This window comes from Microcaecilia unicolor, chromosome 3 (genome assembly GCF_901765095.1).
Source record: "Microcaecilia unicolor chromosome 3, aMicUni1.1, whole genome shotgun sequence".
NCBI lineage: Eukaryota > Metazoa > Chordata > Amphibia > Gymnophiona > Siphonopidae > Microcaecilia > Microcaecilia unicolor.
The window spans coordinates 189161841-189181763 of record NC_044033.1 but is presented as its reverse complement, the minus strand read 5'-3'; the positions used below and the strand labels follow the sequence as shown (position 1 = coordinate 189181763).

Here is a 19923-nt window from a genome sequence, read left to right as displayed (position 1 = left end):
ATATGAATGTGTGGACTGATGACGTTGCAGCCTTGCAAATCTCTTCAATGGAGGCTAAGTGAACTACTGACACAGCCATGGCTCTAACATTGTGAGCCGTGACATGGCCCTCCAGAGTCAGCCCAGCTTGGGCATAAGTGAAGGAAATGCAATCTTCTAGCCAACTGGAGATTGTGCGTTTTCTGATGGCGACTCCCCTCCTGTTTGGATCAAAAGAAACAAACAAATGGGTGGACTGTCTAAAGGGCTTTGCCGCTCCAAGTAAAAGGCCAATGCTCTCTTCAATCCAAGGTGTGCAAACTGCTTTCGCCAGGGCAGGTATGAGGACAGGGAAAAAATGTTGGCAAGACAATTGACTGGTTCAGATGGAACTCTGACACCACCTTTGGCAGGAACTTAGGGTGCGTGCGGAGGACTACTCTGTTGTGATGAAACTTGATATAAGGTGCATGCATTACCAAGGCCTGAAGCTCATTGACTCTACGAGCTGAAGTAACAGCCACCAAAAAAACGACCTTCCAGGTCAAGTACTTCAGATGGCAGGAATTCAGTGGCGCAAAAGGAGCTTTCATCAGCTGGGTTAGAACGACGTTGAGATTCCATGACACTGGTGAAGGTTTGACAGGGGGCTTTGACAAAAGCAAACCTCTCATGAAGCGAACAACTAAAGGCTGTCCAGAGATAGGCATACCCTCCACATGGAGATGAAAAGCACTAATCGCACTAAGGTGAACTCTTACAGAGTTGGTCTTGAGACCAGACTCTGACAAGTGTAGAAGGTATTGAAGCAGGGTTTGTGTAGGACAAGAAAGAGGATCTAGGGCCTTGTTGTCACACCAGACGGCAAACCTCCTCCATTTGAAAGAGTATCACCTCTTCGTGGAATCTTTCCTGGAAGCAAGCAAGACTCTGGAGACACCCTCTGAAAGACCCAAGGAGGCCGTGACAGCCAGAGACTGGAGGTTGGGATGTAGAAGCGACCCCTGAGTGATGAGGGTTGGAAAACAGTCCAAACTCCACGGTTCTTCGGAGGACAACTCCAGAAGACGAGGGAACCAAATCTGACATGGCCAGAAGGGTGCAATCAGGATCATGGTTCCGCAGTCTTGCTTGAGATTCAGCAAAGTCTTCCCTTCTAGAGATATGGGAGAATACGCATACAGAAGGCCTGTCCCCCAATGTAGGAGGAAGGCATCTGACGCTAGTCTGCCGTGGGCCTGAAGTCTGGAACAGAACTGAGGGACCTTGTGATTGATCTGAGTAGCAAAAAGATCCACCGAGGGGGTGCCCACGCTCGGAAGATCTTGCGGACTACGCCCATATTCAGAGACCACTCGTGAGGCTGCATTATCCTGCTCAGCCTGTCGGCCAGACTGCTGTTTACGCCTGCCAGATAAGTAGCTTGGAGAAACATGCTGTGATGGCGTGCCCAAAGCCACATTTGGATGGCTTCCGGACACAGAGAGCAAGGTCTGGTGTTCCCCTGCTTGTTGGTGTAGTACATGGCAACCTGATTGTTTGAATTAAGATTACTTGGTTGGACAGCCAATCTCTGAAAGATTTTAGAGCGTTCCAGATCGCTCTTAATTCCAGGAGGTTGATCTGCAGGCCTTTTTCCTGAAAGGACCAGGCTCCCAGAGTGTGGAGCCCATCTACACGAGCTCCCCACCCCAGGAGAGATGCATCCATCATCAGCACTTTCTCTGGCTGAGGAACTTGGAATGGTCGCCCCATGGTCAAATTGGATTGAATCGTCCACCACTGAAGAGAATTCCGAAAGTCGGTGGACGACTGGATTACATTCTCTAGATCCTCCGCAGCTTGAAACCACTGGGAAGCTAGGATCCATTGAGTTGATCTTGTATGCAGACATGCCATGGGCATTAGATGAACTGTGGAGGCCATGTGCCCCACAAGTCTCAACATCTGCCGAGCCGTGACCTGCTGAGACGCTCGAACCATAGACACCAGGGACAGAAGGTTATCTGCCCTTGCCTCGGGGAGATAAGCTCGAGCTGTCTGAGCGTTCAGCAGAGTTCAGCAGAGTTCCAATGAATTCCAATTTTTTGACTGGGGTGAGATGGGACTTGGGGACTTGGGATAATTTATGACAAACCCCAGTAGCTCCAGCACCTGAATAGTCATTCGCATGGACTCCAGAGCACCTTCCATCGAGGTGCTCTTCACCAGCCAATCATTTAGATAAAGAAACACATGCACTCCCAGTCTGCGTAGCGACGCTGTGACTACAGCTAGGCATTTTGTAAACATTCTGGGCGCAGAAGCCAGGCCAAAAGGCAGTACACGATACTGAAAATGCTGTGTTCCCAGCAAAATCGAAGATACTTCTTGTGAGCAAGCAAGACTCGGGAGACACCCTCTGAAAGACCCAAGGAGGCAAATTCTAAGCTCTCAACATCCAGGCCGTGAGAGCCAGAGACTGGAGGTTGGGATGTAGAAGCGACCCCTCGTTGTGAATGATGAGGGTTGGAAAACACTCCAATCTCCATGGTTCTTCGGAGGACAACTCCAGAAGAAGAAGAGGGAACCTAATCTGAACCGGCCAGAAGGGTGCAATCAGGATCATGGTTCCGCAGTCTTGCTTGAGTTTCAGCAAAGTCTTCCCTACTAGAGGTATGGGAGGATATGCATACAGAAGGCCTGTCTCCAATGTAGGAGAAAGGCATCTGATGCTAGTCTGTCGTGGGCCTGAAGCCTGGAACAGAACTGAGGGACCTTGTGATTGATCTGAGTGGCAAAAAGATCCACCGAGGGGGTGCCCCACGTTCGGAAGATCTTGCAGACTACACCCATATTCAGTGACCACTCGTGAGATTGCATTATCCTGCTCAACCTGTCAGACTGTTGTTTACGCCTGCCAGATAAGTGGCTTAGAGAAACATGCCGTGACAATGAGCCCAAAACCACATCTGGATGGCTTCCTGACACAGAGGGTGATATCCGGTGCCCCCCTGCTTGTTGGTGTAAAACATGGCAACCTGATTGTCTGAATTAAGATTACTTGGTTGGACAGCTGATCTCTGAAAGCCTTTAGAGCGTTCCAGATCGCTCTTAATTCCAGGAGGTTGATCTGCAGACCTTTTTCCTGAAAGGACCAGTCTCCCAGAGTGTGGAGCCCATCTACACGAGCTCCCCACCCCAGGAGAGATGCATCCGTCATCAGCACTTTCTCTGGCTGAGGAACTTGGAATGGTCGCCCCATGGTCAAATTGGATCGAATCGTCCACCACTGAAAAGAATTCTGAAAGCTGGTGGACAGTTGGACTACATCCTCTTGATCCCCCGCAGCTTGAAACCACTGGGAAGCTAGGGTCCATTGAGCTGATCTCATATGTAGACGTCCCTTGGGCATTACATGAACTGTGGAGGCCATGTGCCCCAAAAGTCTCAACATCTGCTGAGATGCTCGAACTATGGACACCAGGGACAGAAGGTTGTCCGCCCTTGCCTCGGGAACATAAGCTCAAGCTGAGTGTTCAACAGGGCTCCAATGAATTCCAATTTTTGGACTGGGGTGAGATGGGACTTTATGACGAACCCCAGTAGCTCTAGCACCCGAATAGTCATTCGCATGGACTCCAGAGCACCTTCCTTCGAGGTGCTCTTCACCAGCCAATCGTCGAGATAAGGAAACACATGCACTCCCAGTCTGCGTAGAGACGCTGCGACTACAGCTAGGCATTTGGTAAACACTCTGGACGCAGAAGCCAGGCCAAAAGGCAGTACACGGTACTGAAAGTGCTGTGTTCCCAGCCAAAATCGAAGACACTTCCTGTGAGCTGGGAAGTATCGAGATGTGGGTATAAGAATCCTTTAAGTCCACAGAGCATAGCCAATCGTTTTCCTGAATCATGGGAAAAAGGGTACCCATGGAAACTATCCTGTACTTTTCGGGCCCTTAGGTCTAGGATGGGATGCATCCCCCCTGTTTTCTTTTGCAGAAGAAAGTACCTGGAATAGAATCTCAGCCCTTCTTCCCCTGGTGGAACGGGTTCGACCACTTGGGCCTGTAGAAGGGCGGAGAGTTCCTCTGCAAGTACCTGTTTGTGCTGGGAACTGTAAGAATGAGCTCCCGGTGGACAATTTGCAGGTTTGGAATCCAGATTGAGGGTGTATCCTAACCAGACTATTTGAAAAACCCACTGATTGGAGGTTATAAGAGACCACCTTTGGTGAAAAAATATCAACCTCCCCCCGACTGGCAAGTCGTCCGGCACGGACACTTTTTTCTGAGGCTATGCTGAACTGGAGCCAGTCAAAAGCCCGTCCCTTGATTTTGCTGGGGAGCCACAGAGGCCTTAGGCGCACGCTGTTGACGAGAACGAGCACGCTGGGGCTGAGCCTGGACAGGCTGCGGAGAAGCAGGAGTGTACCTACGCCTAGTATAGGAATAGAGAGCATTCCTCTTCCCTCCAAAAAACCTCCTAGATGAGGAGGTAGTAGCAGAAGACACCTGGCGGGAGAGAGAATCCATAGCATCATTGTGCTTTTTGAGCTGGTCAACCAGATCCTCTACTTTCTCACCAAAAAGGTTATCCCCCTGGCAAGGAACATCCGCCATCCGTAGCTGGATCGAATAATCCCAGTCAGAGACACGCAGCCATGAGAGTCTGCGCATCACTATACCTTGGGCAGCGATCTGTGTGTCGAAGGAGAACAATGATGGTGCTTCTTAGCCTTCGTTCGACGCCCGTCATCGAGACTCCTCGGTACCGATGAGGACGACGTGGAATCCTCACGTCTCCTCAGGGCCAGGTCCGACGAAGGTTGGTCCCGGGGGGCCTGCATAACAGGAAGCCTAGAGACAGGTGGAGACCCACTCGATGCCTCACTGCTCCCAGCATGAGTTGGTCGTTCCGCAGCCATTATCTTTGCTACCGACGTCGATGCATCCCTCGATCTCGATGCCGCCAACGTCGGTACCGATGTCGATGTCAAAGGACCGGACTGAGCCTCAAAAAGCTTCTGTCGTTGGGCCTCTCGAGACACTTGAGTTCATTTCTTCATGCGAAGACACAGACTACAGGCGGCTGGGCTATTGTTGGGCCCAAGGCACTGGATACACCAGCCGTGGGTATCGGTACCAGAGATGGTCCAGTTGCACTGAGTACAACGCTTGAAACTGCTGGGTGTCTTCGATGACATGGAAGGAAAAACGGCTTTGGCGAAATCAGAAGACGCGATCGTGCCTGTTAAAAGAAAAAAGGGCACGAAAAAAGGGAACAAGCCGGCCGCGTCGAAAAAGAAAGGAAACTTGAAAAGGGGCAAAAATAAAGAAACTACGGGTAGTTTTTTTTTTTTTTTTTAAACTATAATTTCACAAGAAAAAAGAAATATGGCAAAAAGCCTCAAAGTGAAGGATCTCTTTCCCGGGCCTGAGAGGAGCGGGTAAAAACTCAACTGCACCTCACTGTGGAGAAAAAATAACTGCGCGGGAAGTTGTGCGAGCACCAGAAGGTTCTGGCAAACGTTTTACATTTTTTGCTTGCAAAATTGACGATTCCCGGGCCGACGCAGACCCACATGGGAGAACAAGCAGCCTGCTTGTCCTCGGAGAAACAACAATACCTTACAGTCCATCTACTGATGCCTCCCATTGCTACATAAGGTGTTAGGAGTGCAGATTTCATAGCTAGTGACAGTACTTTGACAACTTTTGCTCCAGGTCATGCAACCTTCCATATTTCAAAGCTGTGAGCTTGCTGAGCTGATAACAGGTGCTCACTTCAGTACAGTAATTCTCATAGTTAGAGTTAAGCATCTTCACTTTCTCCGAGGACAAGCAGGTTTATAATTCTCACGTGGTGAATCCGTAGCATCCAGGCTCACCAAAAACAACACATATTGGTCAATTGGGCCTCACAATGGCGAGGACATTACACAAATTAACCTGAAACTATATACAATCTGAATGAGAGTGCAGCCTGGAACAGAATAAAATGGGCCTAGGAGGGTGGAGTTGGATTCTAGACCCCAAACAGATTCTGCAACACAGTCTGCCCAAACCGACTGCCGCGTTGGGTATCCTGCTCAAGGCTGTAGTGTCATGTGAATGTGTGGACTGAAGTCCACATCGCAGCATTGCAAATTTCTTCAATGGAGGCTGACCTCAAGTGGGCTACCGATGCGGCAACGGCTCTGACATTATGAGCCGTGACATGACCCTCTCCAGGGCCAGCCCAGTCTGGGCATAAGTGAAGGAAATGAAACCCCCATCAAAAGAAACAAAAAGCTGGGTAGACTGTCTGTGGGGCCTTGTCCGCTCCATGTAGTAGGCTAATGCTCTCTTGCAATCCAAGGTGTGCAAGCTGCTTTTGCCAGGATGGGCATGAGGTTAGGGAAAGAATGTTGGCAAGACAACTGACTGGTTCAGATGGAATTCCAGAACCACTTTCGGCAGGAACTTAGGGTGAGTGCGGAGGACTATTCTGTTGTGATGAAACTTAGTATATAAGGTGAAACCACTACTAAGGCCTGAAGCTCACTGACTCTACGAGATGAAGTAACAGCCATCAAGAAAATGACCTTCCAGGTCAAGTACTTCCGATGGCAGGAATTCAATGGTTTAAAAGGACCTTTCATCTTCTGGGTGAAACAATGTTGACATCCCATGACTGGTGGAGTTTGACAGGGGGCTTTGAGAAAAGCAAACCTCTCATGAAGCGAACTAGAGCTTTTCCAGAGAAGGGCTTACCTTCTACACACTGATAAGCACTAATTGCACTAAGGTGAACCCTTATGGAGTTGGTTTTTTGACCAGACTCTGTTAAGTGTAGGTTTTCAAGCAGGGTCTGTGTAAGGCAAGCAAGAGGATTTAAGGCCTTGCTCTTATACTAGACGACAAACTTGCTCCATTTAAAAGAACAGCACCTCTAAGCGGAATCTCCTGGAAGCAAACAAGACACGGGAGACACTCTCCGAAAGACCCAAGGAAGTGAATTCTAGGCTCTCAAAATCCAAGCTGTGAGAGCCAGAGACTGGAGGTTAGGAAATAGAAGTGACCCCTCATTCTGCATGATGAGGGTCAGAAACCACTCCAATCGCCACAGTTCTTCATAAGATAACTCCAGAAGAAGAGGAAAACAGATCTGCCATGGCCAGTACGGCATGATCAGAATCATGGTTCCGCTGCCTTGCTTGAGTTTCAACAAAATCTTCCCCACTAGAGGTATGGGAGGATATGCATACAGAAGACCCGTTCCCAAATTGAGGAGGAAGGCATCTGATGTTAGTCTGCTGTGGGCCTAAAGCCTGGAAGAGAACCGAGGGATCTTGTGGTTGGAGCTGAGTAGCAAAAAGATCCACCGAGGGGGTGCCCCATGCTTGGAAGATCTTGCGGGTAATGCCCATGTTGAGAGATCACCCATGTGGTTGAACTATCCTGCTAATCTGTTGGTCAGGGTATTGTTTTCACCCGCCAGATAAGTGGCTCGAAGGAACATGCCATGTCGGCAAGCCCAATGTCACATCCAGAAGGCCTTCTGACATAGAGGGTGTGATCTGGTGCCCCCCAACTTGTTGGTGTAATACATTGCAACCTGTCTGTTTGGATGAGAAAAATTTGGTGAGACAGCGGATTTCTGAAAGCCTTTAGAGCATTCCAGATCGCCCGGAGCCCCAGAAGATTGATCTGAAGATTCGTTTCCTAGGAGGACCAAACTCCTTGAGTGTGAAGCCCATCTACATGAGCTCCCCGTCCCTGGAGAGATGCATTCGTCGTCAGCAATTTTTGTGGTTGAGGTATTTAATGGGTCCCATAGTCAAATTGGATTGAACGGTCCACCACTAAAGGGAGCATACAAACTCTGACACTTGGATGACATCTTCCAGACTGTCCTTGGCTTGATACCACTGAAGCCAGGGTCCACTGAGCAGATCTCATGTGACAGTGTGTCATGAGCATAACATATATTGTGGAGGCCATGTGGCCCAACAATCTCAACATCTGCTGAGCTGTAACCTGCTGAGAAGCACAAACCTTGAATATGAGAGTGAGAAGATTGTCTGCTCTCGTGTCCAGGAGGTAGGATCGTACCATCCGTGTATCGAGCAGAGCTCCTATGAACTCCAATCGCTGGACAGGGTGGAGATGGGACTTGGGGTAGCTTAAAACGAACCCTAGTAGCTCAAGCACCTGAGTAGTCATCTGCGTTGACTCCTGAGCACCCTCCTCCAAGGTGCTCTTCACCAGCCAATCGTTGAGATACAGGAACACATGAACTCCCAGTGATGCTGCAACTACTGCTAGACATTTGGTGAAGGCCCTGGGAGCCAAGGCCAAAAGGCAACACGTGGTACTGAAAGAGAAGTGTTCCCAGACGAAATTGAAGATACTTCCAGACCACCGGAAGTATCGCGATGTGAATATATGAATCCTTTAAGTTCAGAGAGCATAGCCAATCGTTTTTCTTAATCATTGGGAGAAGGGTGCCCAGGGAAACCATCCTGAACTTTCTTGGACTAGGAATTTGTTCAGGGCCCTTACGTCTAGGATGGGACGCATCCCCCCTGTTTTCTTTTTATTTTGTTACATTTGTACCCTGCGCTTTCCCACTCATGGCAGGCTCAATGCGGCTTACAGCACAAGGAAGTACCTGGAATAGAATCCCTGCCCTTCCTCCCCTGGTGGAACAAGCTCGACCGCACGGGTCTTCAGAAGGGTGGAGAGTTCCTCTGCAAGTACCTGTCTGTGCTGAGAGCTGAAGGAATGAGCTCTTAGTGGGCAATTTGGAGGTTTGAGATGCCAATTTAGGGCGTATCCGAGATGAACCATTTGAAGAACCCATCGGTTGGAAGTTATAAGAGGCAACCTTTGGTGAAAAACATTTTAGCCTCCCTTGACCGGCAAGTTGTCCGGGACAGACACTTTTACTGCGGCTATGCTCTGCTGGAGCCAGTCAAAACTCATCCCTTGCTTTGACTGGGGAGCAGCAGGGGCCTTAGGCGCAACATGAACGAGCACACTGGAGTTGAGCCTGGCTGGCATGCCAAAAGGTTGTACCTACGCCTAGGATAGTAATAGGAACACCTCCTTGTCTTGCCAAAAGTCCTCCTAGCTGAGGAGGCTGATGCAGAAGGCACCAGGTGGGAGAGAGAAGAGATGGTATCAGTGTATTTTTTTGATTTGGTCTACGACATCCTCAACCTTCTCTCCAAAAAGGTTATCCCTCCGGCATGAGGCATCCACCAACCTTTGCTGAACAGAATGTTCCACAGTGTCGTAAGTCTCCCTGGCCAAGAACTTTCGACACGCCTTCTGCTGCTTGACCAACTGGCGAACTGACTTGGCCTGCTCTGGAGGGAGCGTCTTTATTTATTTATGGCATTTATACCCCACTCTTTCCCGCTCGATAGCAGGCTCAGTGCGGCTTACAGGATGTGGTACAGAGTATCATAGAGATAACACAAAGTAAGGTACAAGGTGTGGATTCAAAGTACCATAGAGATAACACAGAGTATGGTATGAAGTATCACAGAGATGATCCAGTTGGAAAGAGTAGGACAATAGGGAGGGATGTGTGGGAGAGGATTGGAGTATGGGTAGTGTGGTTTGAGTTCGAGAATTAAGTTGGGTTATTTGGGTAAGCTTGTCTGAAGATGTAAGTTTTAAGCAGCTTTCGAAGGGTAAGTGTTCATTGGTTGTTCGGATGTGTCAAGGTATTGCGTTCCAGAGTTGGCTACCTATAACGGAGAAGTTGGATGCATAGTAGGTTTTGTATTTGAAGCCTTTGCAATTGAGAAGATGGAGATTGAGATTAGAAGATTTGGACCCGTTTCTGGCTGGAAGATCAATCAAATTGTTCATGTAGCTTGGAGATTCGCCATGGAGGATTTTGTGGATCATTGTGTGGGCTTTGAAGTTTATGCGTTCCTTGATAGGAAGCCAGTGAAGTTTTACACGGTGGTGTTGCACTTTCAAATCTTAGCCAAGTCGGACAACTTACACACTGAGTTTTGCAAGTAGATATTTGTGAAGAGCTGGTAAGATTGTATACGGGAAATGAGTATTGAAGTCTGGTACATCTTCCTCCCTAAAGAATCCAGGGTTCTAGCTTCTCTACCTGGGGGCACTGAAGCATAGTCCCCAAAACTCCTGGCTCTTTTGAGAGTGAACTCCACCACCATGGAATTGTGAAGCAACTGAGGCCTATCAAAACCAGGCGCACTGTGGAGCCGAAACTGGGTGTCAATCTTCGTGGGCATGACAGGGACTGACAGAGGGGCCTCCTAGTTCCTGATGAGGACTTTCTTGAGTATCTTGAGGTGCAGTCACAGCCTCCTTAGGAGGAGATGTGTAGTCCAGGACCTCGAGCATCTTGGCCCTGGGCTCATCTTCCACTTCCAAAGGAAATGGAATGGCATCAACCATTTCCTTTACAAAAGATAGAAATGAAAGTCTCTCTGGAGGAGACTTTCTCCTTTCAGGTGGAGGGGAGGGTTCAGTGGGAATTCCATAGGACTCGACTGACAAAAAGTACCTTGGATCCTCCTCTGAATCCCATCAGCGCTCCTCTTCAGTGTCAGACAATACCTCCCAATGGGTGTGTCGACGTTCATGCCAATGAACCGGACTTGGCTCCAAAAATCCTCTCTCGTTGAGCCTCTCTGGAAACCTGGGTCCTCTTTGTCATACAAAGACACAGTTAGCGGGGCTGTGGTCGGGCCCAAGACACTGCAGACACCAAGAATGGGTTTTCTTTCCAGAGATTGTCCGATTGCACCAGGTACAGCGCTTGAAGCCACTGGGAACCTTTTTGAACATGAAAGGAAAAACTTTGTCGGCTAAATTAAACGATGCGATGGTGCCTGAAAAAGGGGCAAGGCACGGAAAAAGAAAGGGAAAGTTCCTGACTGAAGTCAATTCCTGATCAAAGTTGAGGCCTAAAAGCAGCCAGATGATGGAAAACAAATGAAACTTAAAATATGGCAAAATCACTAAAAAATTAAAGGAAAATAAAGGACGGAGGTTTCAACAAGAAGAACATAAAAAACGAAAAAGTAAAAATAGACGAAAGGCACAAAAAAAAAAAAAGCTCTCTAGGACCAAGCGATGTGAGGAGACGGTAAAAAAACATGCCCTCTCCTCACATGCGGAAAAAGAACTGAGGAGACAGTATTCTTGCGGCAGGTGGGAAGGCACTTGCGGATGTGCAGTGGAGTGTGTCTCGTGCTCCACAAAGCTCTCGTTTAGCTTTGGTAAATTCCAGACCGAGCAACGGGGATCGGCATCACCCAAGTGAGAATTATAATCCTGCTTGTCCTCGGAGAATGGTAAACTATGTAGTTATACTAAAGTGTGCATTCTGGTTAATTGGGGAAGCTCCCAATTTATTTATTTTAATAAGAAAAACTAGGTGGGGTGTTCTCTTTCACCCCTCCTTTTTACACTTATAATGGAGGCTTTGGCTCAAATGATATGGAAGGACACATATGAAGGGGATAACATCACTTAAAAGAGAGCATAAAATAGCAATGTTTGCAGACAACATATTGATGACACTGATAACTCCATTTAAACTCCTTCCTGATCTCTTTAAGGTTACAGAGAGAATACGGAGGGGTTTTGAAGTTACCTTTGACAACCTTCTTGTTTAAGTGAGTGGCTGATCACACCAGGTAGTATAAATCTGATGAGCTTTCCTGAGACACTGTATGAGGAACTATCCCAGTGGTGTTTTGGCAGATTAATAGGTATCTCGAAGTGTGGTTGACCATAACAATTTCAGGGTTGGGTAGAACAGCTACAATTAAAATGAACATTTTCCCTACATTACTGTATCTATTTATGGTCCTCACAGTACAGACTCTTAAAAGATTGCTAGTTGGGATACAAAAGTGGATTGTGGAGTTTATTTGGGGGAATAAAAAGACCCCTAGGTGATGAGAAGAGTTCTGTATACTAGTAGGCAAAAAGGGAGTTTTAGTGCCCAAGTTGTAATGGCATTATCTAGTGTCTCAGGTTAGGATGGCAATTGGAAGAGTGAGTTCCAAAGTAGATAAGAGTTGGATACAGATCAGGCAAGAGCTGGTGGCAATTTTCGGCAGGTGGGCATTCTGTGGACTCCAAACAGGTTTAGAACCAACTGGGGTGAGGGAGGGAAGAAAGTCCATATATTGATCTCACCATTTGCTGTTGGAATCAATACTTCTAGAAGAATGGGGAATTATCCCCGCTTACACAGATAGCTACCACCACATTGTTTCCTCTGGTTGGCCCTCTCCTGCAAAAACAGTCCACAAAAGTGGAGGAACACAAAACACTACAAGTGCAAACCCAATCAGAAAGAGAGTGTAATCAAAACACCACCTCCAAGGGAAAACAGAAGAACTATGTGGACATTTCAAGAGACTTTATTCTTCAAAAGACCCCACATGGTACTCAGTTGAGAGTGTTTTACATTCTAGTAGGATCACTGCCTCATTTCTCTCATAGGAGAATTGTCTATACTTGCACTATCTTCTCTTTTTAAGGTTTGCCTTCGGACTCTAACATTTTGATGCCTACGCTTTTTGTGCACTATCCCACACACATACTTTATCAGTTTATATTAATATTTCACTATATCGGTGTTTCTCATGAGTGTGTGCATTTTGAAGTATGTGATAGCTTTGTGTTATCTTACATAAGCTGAGCAGTAAGTTGTCACATGCACCGCTATCTTTATAGTATTAACTTTTTCTTTTTCATAGTTTTATGGCACTTTAACACTGTTCCCCATATTTTTTAATTGAAATATTCTACGCCCCGTATAACACTGATTTATGAATCTTTCTTTACATTGTTACACACATCATCTCATACTGTATCCCGGACAACAATTTCCTCTTACTCTTTACCCAAACACACTTTTGTTTTTTTATTTTTAATAGTGGCGTCTTTTACCCTGGCCGGATTGCCGTTTCACTTTTACTTCTCTTTTGTAAGCTTTTTTCACATCTAGTCTTTTTAATGTTTGTATCTTTCATGGCTACATTTTTTTTGGCATTTTTTCACACATGCATTTTATCACTTTACACTCTATATTATTTTTTTGTTTTTAATTGTGCTCTTTCAAATATGTTTTGTACATTATATGCATACTAGTATAAAAGGCCCGTTACGATAGGCAATGAAACGGGCGCTAGCAAGGTAACCCCCCCCCGCAGCGTCCTTCCTGTCTCCCCTGCCCCCCCTGCAGCCACCCATCTGGTCTCAGGACCCCCTCCCCACCAACCCTCCTCTGCTCCTGCAGCCACGCATGTACAGCAGCCCTCCTCTCTCCCCTGCTCCCCCTGCAGCCACCCATGTCCATCGACTCTCCTCTCACCCTGCAGCCACCCATGTCCAGCAACCCTCCTCTCCTTTCTCCTTGCCCACCCCTGTAGCCACCCATGTCCAGCGACCCACCTCTCTCCCCTGCCCCCCCTGCAGCTACCCATGTCCAGCGACCCTCCTCTCCTTTCCCCTTGCCCCACCTGTACCCACCCATGTCCAGCGACCCACCTCTCTCCCCTGCCCCCCCTGCAGCCACCCATGTCGTGACCCTCCTCTCCCCCTGCCCCCCCTGCAGCGTCCCTTCTGTCTCCCCTGCAGCCACCTATCTGGTCTCAGGGCCCCCTTCCCCACCTCCCTCTTCCCTGCCCCCCCCCCCAGCAGCCATCCATGTCCAGCGATCCTCCTCTCCTTTCCCCTTGCCCCCCCTGTAGCCACCCATGTCCAACGAACCTCCTCTCCTTTCCCCTTGTCTCCCCTGTAGCCACCCATGTCCAACGAACCTCCTCTCCTTTCCCCTTGTCCCCCCTGTAGCCACCCATGTCCAGCGACCCACCTCTCTCCCCTGCCCCCCCTGCAGTCCAGTGACCCTCCTCTCCCCCTGCCCCCCCGCAGCGTCCCTTCTGTCTCCCCTGCAGCCACCCATCTGGTCTCAGGACCCCCTCCCCACCTCCCTCTTCCCTGCCCCCCCTGCAGACATCCATGTCCAGCGAACCTCCTCTCCCCCTGCAGCCACCCATGTCCAGTGACCCTCCCCTCGCCGCATCACCCAAGCCCCCCCCCCCCCCCCCCGGGGGCACATCAACCCCCTCGCCACCCACAGCCGCCAATACTAATGCTGTCCGGCCGCTGCTGCGTCTCCTATTGAGCAGCAGCGGCCGGTACAAAATGAAAAAAGCCAAAAAAAGATTTTAAACCTGAAACACGGCTCCGTAGACATCTGGCATTGGCTGTCATCTCTGGAGCCGCTCCTCCTCTCCCCTCTTCGCTCTTCTGGGGTCTTCCTGCAGGGGCAGTGTCGTGGAGGGGAGAGGAGGAGCGGCTGCAGTGAAGACAGCTAATGCCAGATGGCTGTCTATGGAGCCGCGTTTCAGGTTAAAAATCTTTTTTTGGCTTTTTTCTTTTTGTACCGGCCGCTGCTGCTGCTCCACAGGAGAAGCAGCAGCAGCCGGACAGCATTAGTATTGGCGGCTGCGGGTGGCGAGGGAGTTGATGTGCCCGAGAGGGGGGGGGGGGGGGGGTAGGGGCTTTGGTGATGCGGAGGGGCTTGGGTGTTGCGCCGAGGGGGGGCACCGAGAGCTGATTGGTAGGCAGGGGGAGGAGTAGGGAAACACACTCCCCCTGCCTGGCTCGCGGTTTTGCAGGGCAGGGGCTTGGGTGTTGCGCCGAGGGGGGGGGGGGCACTGACAGCTGTTTCCCAGGCAGGGGGAGGAGTAGGGAAACACGCTCCGCATGTTTCCCTACTCCTCCCCTTGCCTGGGAATCAGCTGTCAGTGACATCACTGACGTCAGTGCATTCTAAACTGCCTAGCAGACCACCTCCGAGGGAGCCACGGTACCAGGCACATTAGAATGTTGGAGGTGAGAATTATTATATAGGATGTAGTGCAGTACATTATTTAATGCACTATTTATTTTACAGAACTGGACAATTTTTCTTTTATCTTGCTTTTTGTGGGGGTGACATCCCAAGGTCATGCATTGTCTAGTTTAAACTGGTAACATGATCCCTGAATTTATCACTTAGAATCCTTCTTCCTACCACAGAAAAGCGTAGGCCATCATTAGAATATTATATTTTGTGTTTCCATACATTGCTCTAACCACTTATACAACGGAAACCTTCTTGTTTCCATCAGGTTTTGAACCATATATGAAGGTATTAGTCAAATGCCTCTCTTCTCCTTTTCCAAAGACAGCAGGTAGTTCTAAAAACGCAACTGTCCTTACTTAAGGCTTCAGATTCTCCCCTAGCTTCCAGGAATATCTCTGTGCTACAAGAGTGCTCTTTCTGGCCAGGTTATTTGTTCCCAGACAGATTATAACATATATTTTAGAATCCTTGCTCAAATTCTTTGAACATTCTCGGTATTTGGTTTGTAATTCTGACAAATTGATTCTGTAAGCCATTCCAAAATTTGTGAAGGCCTCATAGAAAACTAAACATTTGTGAAGGTTGAGCAAAAATAGTGCTTGAAGCCCATGACTGGAAATCAATGCAACTAGTCTTGCTATATGATGCAAGGCACTTTTTTTTTTAAACAATTTATTTTTAGGAACCATTACTTCATAGTGTGGAGAGCTTTCAACAATTCTGAGCACTAGTCTCATAATTAAAAGCAATGAAGCTTCCACTTGAGGCTCATTGTCCATGCATTTGGAGTTTTGAGTTGAGTTCAAGCTACTATAATGACAGAAGTGGAAGGACCAAGCCTCGGATTTACTCTGGAGCCTATCTGAAGACTTGTTTTCAAATAGTGCACCTATAGTTGGCCTTATTCGTTCTGCTCAGGTAGACTTATGACCTCTACTAGCTGGCTTTAGCCTCTCTCAGCAACATCTTGGTACATGAGCAGCTACATGAAGAGATATCATCGTCTTCATCTAGATACTTGAAGTACTCAATATAATGATCCAACTTTATAAAGGGACAACTTTAGTAAGCGCTTTGTATACTTTTTGAAGCACCTGGCTTGCTTATCGACCATAAAATGAAAAACAGATCATGCAAAAATGGAAGACTTTTGAAGAAAGGCAACACAGAAATAATCACTGAGCCACTAATGCCAAACACAGCACAGCCTTTGTCCAGATACACAGTAGTAATAAGAAATCAAATTATAAGCTTAAGTTGACTAAACCAAACAAAAAGCCAGTATGGAAAAAGGTGCTCATCTGTGAGGAGTGAAAGTATCTGAAAATTGCCCTTTCCTTGGAAAAACCTCCAGGGCAGATCAGGAATTCCTCTTGGAAAGCTCTAGAGCTTATAACAATGTGTGATAAGAAAATCACTAATACATGCATGTATCTTCCATTAAATCCCCTGGAGCAGTACAATTCTATAATTTTAATGTCCTGAATTGTTTTTTTTTTTTTTAACTTTTTCTAATTTTTATTTTTAAACTCAACTGGTGGAGAAAAAGGACCTCAGTGAACATACAAAACAATCCTAAACAAAATACAGGAAAAAAATCACTATCACTGGTCCGGATAAATACATCACAAAAATATAGTCCACTTCATATTCAAAAAGTAATGAGTTCTACTTATCATCAATATAATTGTAGTACTCCAAATTAAATCTTTTGTCTTTTTCTGTTGCAATGAATCATTCAACACAAAGCAAACCTCTTAACAACAGTAATCATTACTACTAATCATTTCTATAGCGCTACTAGACGTATGCAGCCCTGTACACTTGAACATGAAGAGACAGTCCCTGCTCGACAGAGCTTACAATCTAATTAGGACAGACAAACATGACAAACAAGAGATAAGGGAATATTAAAGTGAGGATGATAAAATAAGGGTTCTGAACAAGTGAATAAGGGTTAGGAGTTAAAAGCAGCATCAAAAAGGTGGGCTTTTAGCTTAGATTTGAAGACAGCCAGAGATGGAGCTTGACGTACCGGCTCAGGAAGTCTATTCCAGACATATGGTGCAGCAACATAAAAGGAACGGAGTCTGGAGTTGGCGGTGGAGGAGAAGGGTGCAGATAAGAGAGATTTACCCAGTGAATGGAGTTCCCAGGGAGGAGTGTAGGGAGAGATGAGAGTGGAGAGGTATTGAGGAGCTGCAGAGTGAATGCACTTATAAGTCAATAAGAGGAGTTTGAACTGTATGCGGAAATGGATAGGAAGCCAGTGAAGTGGGGAGAGGGCTAATATGAGCATAACGACACTGGCGGAATATTAGTCATGCAGCAGAAAAAGTTTGAACAGATTGAAGAGGAGAGAGATGGCTAAGTGGGAGACCTGTGAGAAGCAAGTTGCAATAGTCTAAGCGAGAGGTGATAAGAGTGTGGATGAGGGCTCTGGTAGTGTGCTCAGAAAGGAAAGGGTGAATTTTGGTGATATAGAGAAAGAAACGATAGGTTTTAGCAGTCTGCTGAATATGTGCAGAGAAGGAGAGGGAGGAGTCGAAGATAAAGTTCATAGTAGGGGGAACCTCTATTCTTCCAACCCTCTTTCTTTATATGTTGAAAATCCCTACAAGGGGACCTTGTTTCACCCAATAGGCTGCCTCAGGGGATATAAACTTGCCTCTTTCCTAGATTGGAAGAACAGAGGTTCCTCCTAGTATGAACTGCTGACTACTATTGATAAGAGGCTTTAACCCTCAAAGGCCTAAGAAATTTGCCATAACTTGAGTCCCACTGGGGTCAAAAGTGACCCCAAGCTAATGCTGTGCATATTTGTATTAACTAAATCAAATATCGAATTATGCATTCTTATTAAAAATTTTGAAATGATAATTTGCACATTTAAAATTCCATTACGTAAAATTGTAAAAATGTCTTCTAGAAGGACTTACATTTGAACACTTATTAAAAACTTTGAAACACTTTACAATTTGTAAATTTAAAATGAATTACTGTAAAAGTGTCAAACAGTGAGGCTTATATACATTAAAACACTGTAAAAACTGCATCCATAGCACTAGAAAAAATGATTGTATAACATTTTTAACAGTGATTAGTCAATGGATGCAGTTGGTGCATACATGTCTTTGCACTGAGTGATCTCTGCACGCAGAATTCCCACATCATGAGTTAGCATCTACTCCTATACATGAAATACCCACCTCCACCATCACAGCAATTCCCCATGCACCTTCCTACAGACGACCACCCTACTCCCATGGTGCACACACACCTCATCCACCTTTTCCAGCCTCTCCCAACTCACTCCAGCCCCTCTCCCTGTACACATACACACAAGCCACCTTTTCCAGCCCCCCCCCCCAACTCACTCTGTCCATCTTTATTCTAGCCCCCCTCCCTGTACACATTCATACCAGCCCTGTACACATTCATACATGCCTCATTTTCAATTTTTTGCACAGAATTCCCCCAGAGTAGATAATGCTACTTATTATTTAATTTGGGTCACTTTTGACCCCAGTGGGTCTCAGTGGTGAAGCAAGCGACAGGCGCCATCTAGCGAATAAGTATGAAATATGGAATTGCTAAAAGTAATTGGCACAAAGTCATAAAAAAGTCACACAAAGCACGATTTTCAAAATGTACACAACTCATCATATACCAACATAAATACCACATGGGGTTATATTTGACCCCACTTAGGGTTAATTATGTTGAATGAGACACTGCAACAGAAAAAGGCAAACAGTTTTAATTTGGAGCACTACAACTATCCTACAACTATCCTGAAGATAAGTAGAACTAATTACTTTTTGAATATTAAATGGACTATAAATATTAAGTGGATTACAAATATTTTTGGTGGCGCTTTCTCTGGACCAGTGATGGTGATTTTTCTCTCTTTTTTAATGTCCACTGAGGTCTTTTCTCTCTACCGGTATCTTGTTTATTTATTTATGAAGTCAAATGACCCAGCTGTGTGGCTCACTAACCTGAGTACAATGTACCTACTATGTGTATAGTGTGCCTCCCCCTCTGAAATAGCTCTCTTCAAGAGTTATAAGAATTCCATGTCTCTTATCACTTAATCCAGGGCTTCTCTGTATCACTAAATCACTCTTTCCTTCTTTACACAAGAAAACAGAAGTGTAATTCCTACATAGCAGTACCCATGAAGTCCACGCTCTCACTCAATGAGACTTTTTTTTTTTTAACAAGAGAGATGGCATCAGGAAGTCTGGGTGTAATGAAGCCCTTGCTTGATATTTACCTGGCAGGACCTCCAGTCAGTGTTGCATCAATCACATGCTCATTGTTAATACGGAACATGTAAATGCCTCGATTCTAAAAAAACACAAAACAAGAATAAAAATAAGAAGGGAAATATTTTAACACAAGGAATCTGCTCTTAGCCAGAAAACACAGGAAATACAAAAAGAAAAATTATTAGGACACCTTACAGTACTAAACTGATTATAAATATGAGAGTCAATTCACCTAACCAGTTTGTCAGGTGGTTCCCATCTGTGCTATTCTATCTAAAGATATATCTTAGTCATCATTTGCGTAAAGTGGTTCCCAAACCTGATCCTGAAGGCAACTCAGCCAGTCAGGTTTTTGGGATAACCACACTGAATATTCATGAGAGAGATTTGCATGTAGTGGAGGTAGTTCATGCAAATCTCTGATTGTAAGATATTGCTTCTTATCCATATCCAGTGGTGTGCTGGAGCCGGCTCGCACTGGCTCACAAGAGCTGGTTATTAAATTTATTGGCATCTTGCGAGCCGGTTGTTAGCCAGTGCGAGCTGGCTCGCCTCTGCTCCTCCGCTCGTCCATCTTCCTTCTGCAGCTCTGTTCCGCGATAGCCCTGGTTTCCTTCCTGCGCCGCTGCCCTGCCTTGAAAAATTTTATTTTCCCTCGAGGCGTGCCGGCGTTGAAGTGAAGGCAGGAGGCTCAGCTGCTCGGTTCCAGCCTGTTCCCTTCCTTCGCATCATCATGGCTCCGCCCTTGCTTGACGTATTTCCTGTTTGCGCGAGGGCGGAGC

At 46.6% G+C, this 19923-nt stretch overlaps 1 protein-coding gene across 1 annotated transcript in view; it reads right to left on the bottom strand.

Moving 5' to 3' along the window:
• KMT2D (lysine methyltransferase 2D) overlaps positions 1 to 19923 on the bottom strand; it is a 591638-nt gene that overhangs the window by 20752 nt on the left and 550963 nt on the right. Inside the window, exon 53 of the mRNA XM_030196818.1 lies at positions 19147 to 19220. Within this exon, the coding sequence (XP_030052678.1) occupies positions 19147 to 19220 (74 nt within the window). The remainder of the gene's footprint in view (positions 1 to 19146; positions 19221 to 19923) is intronic.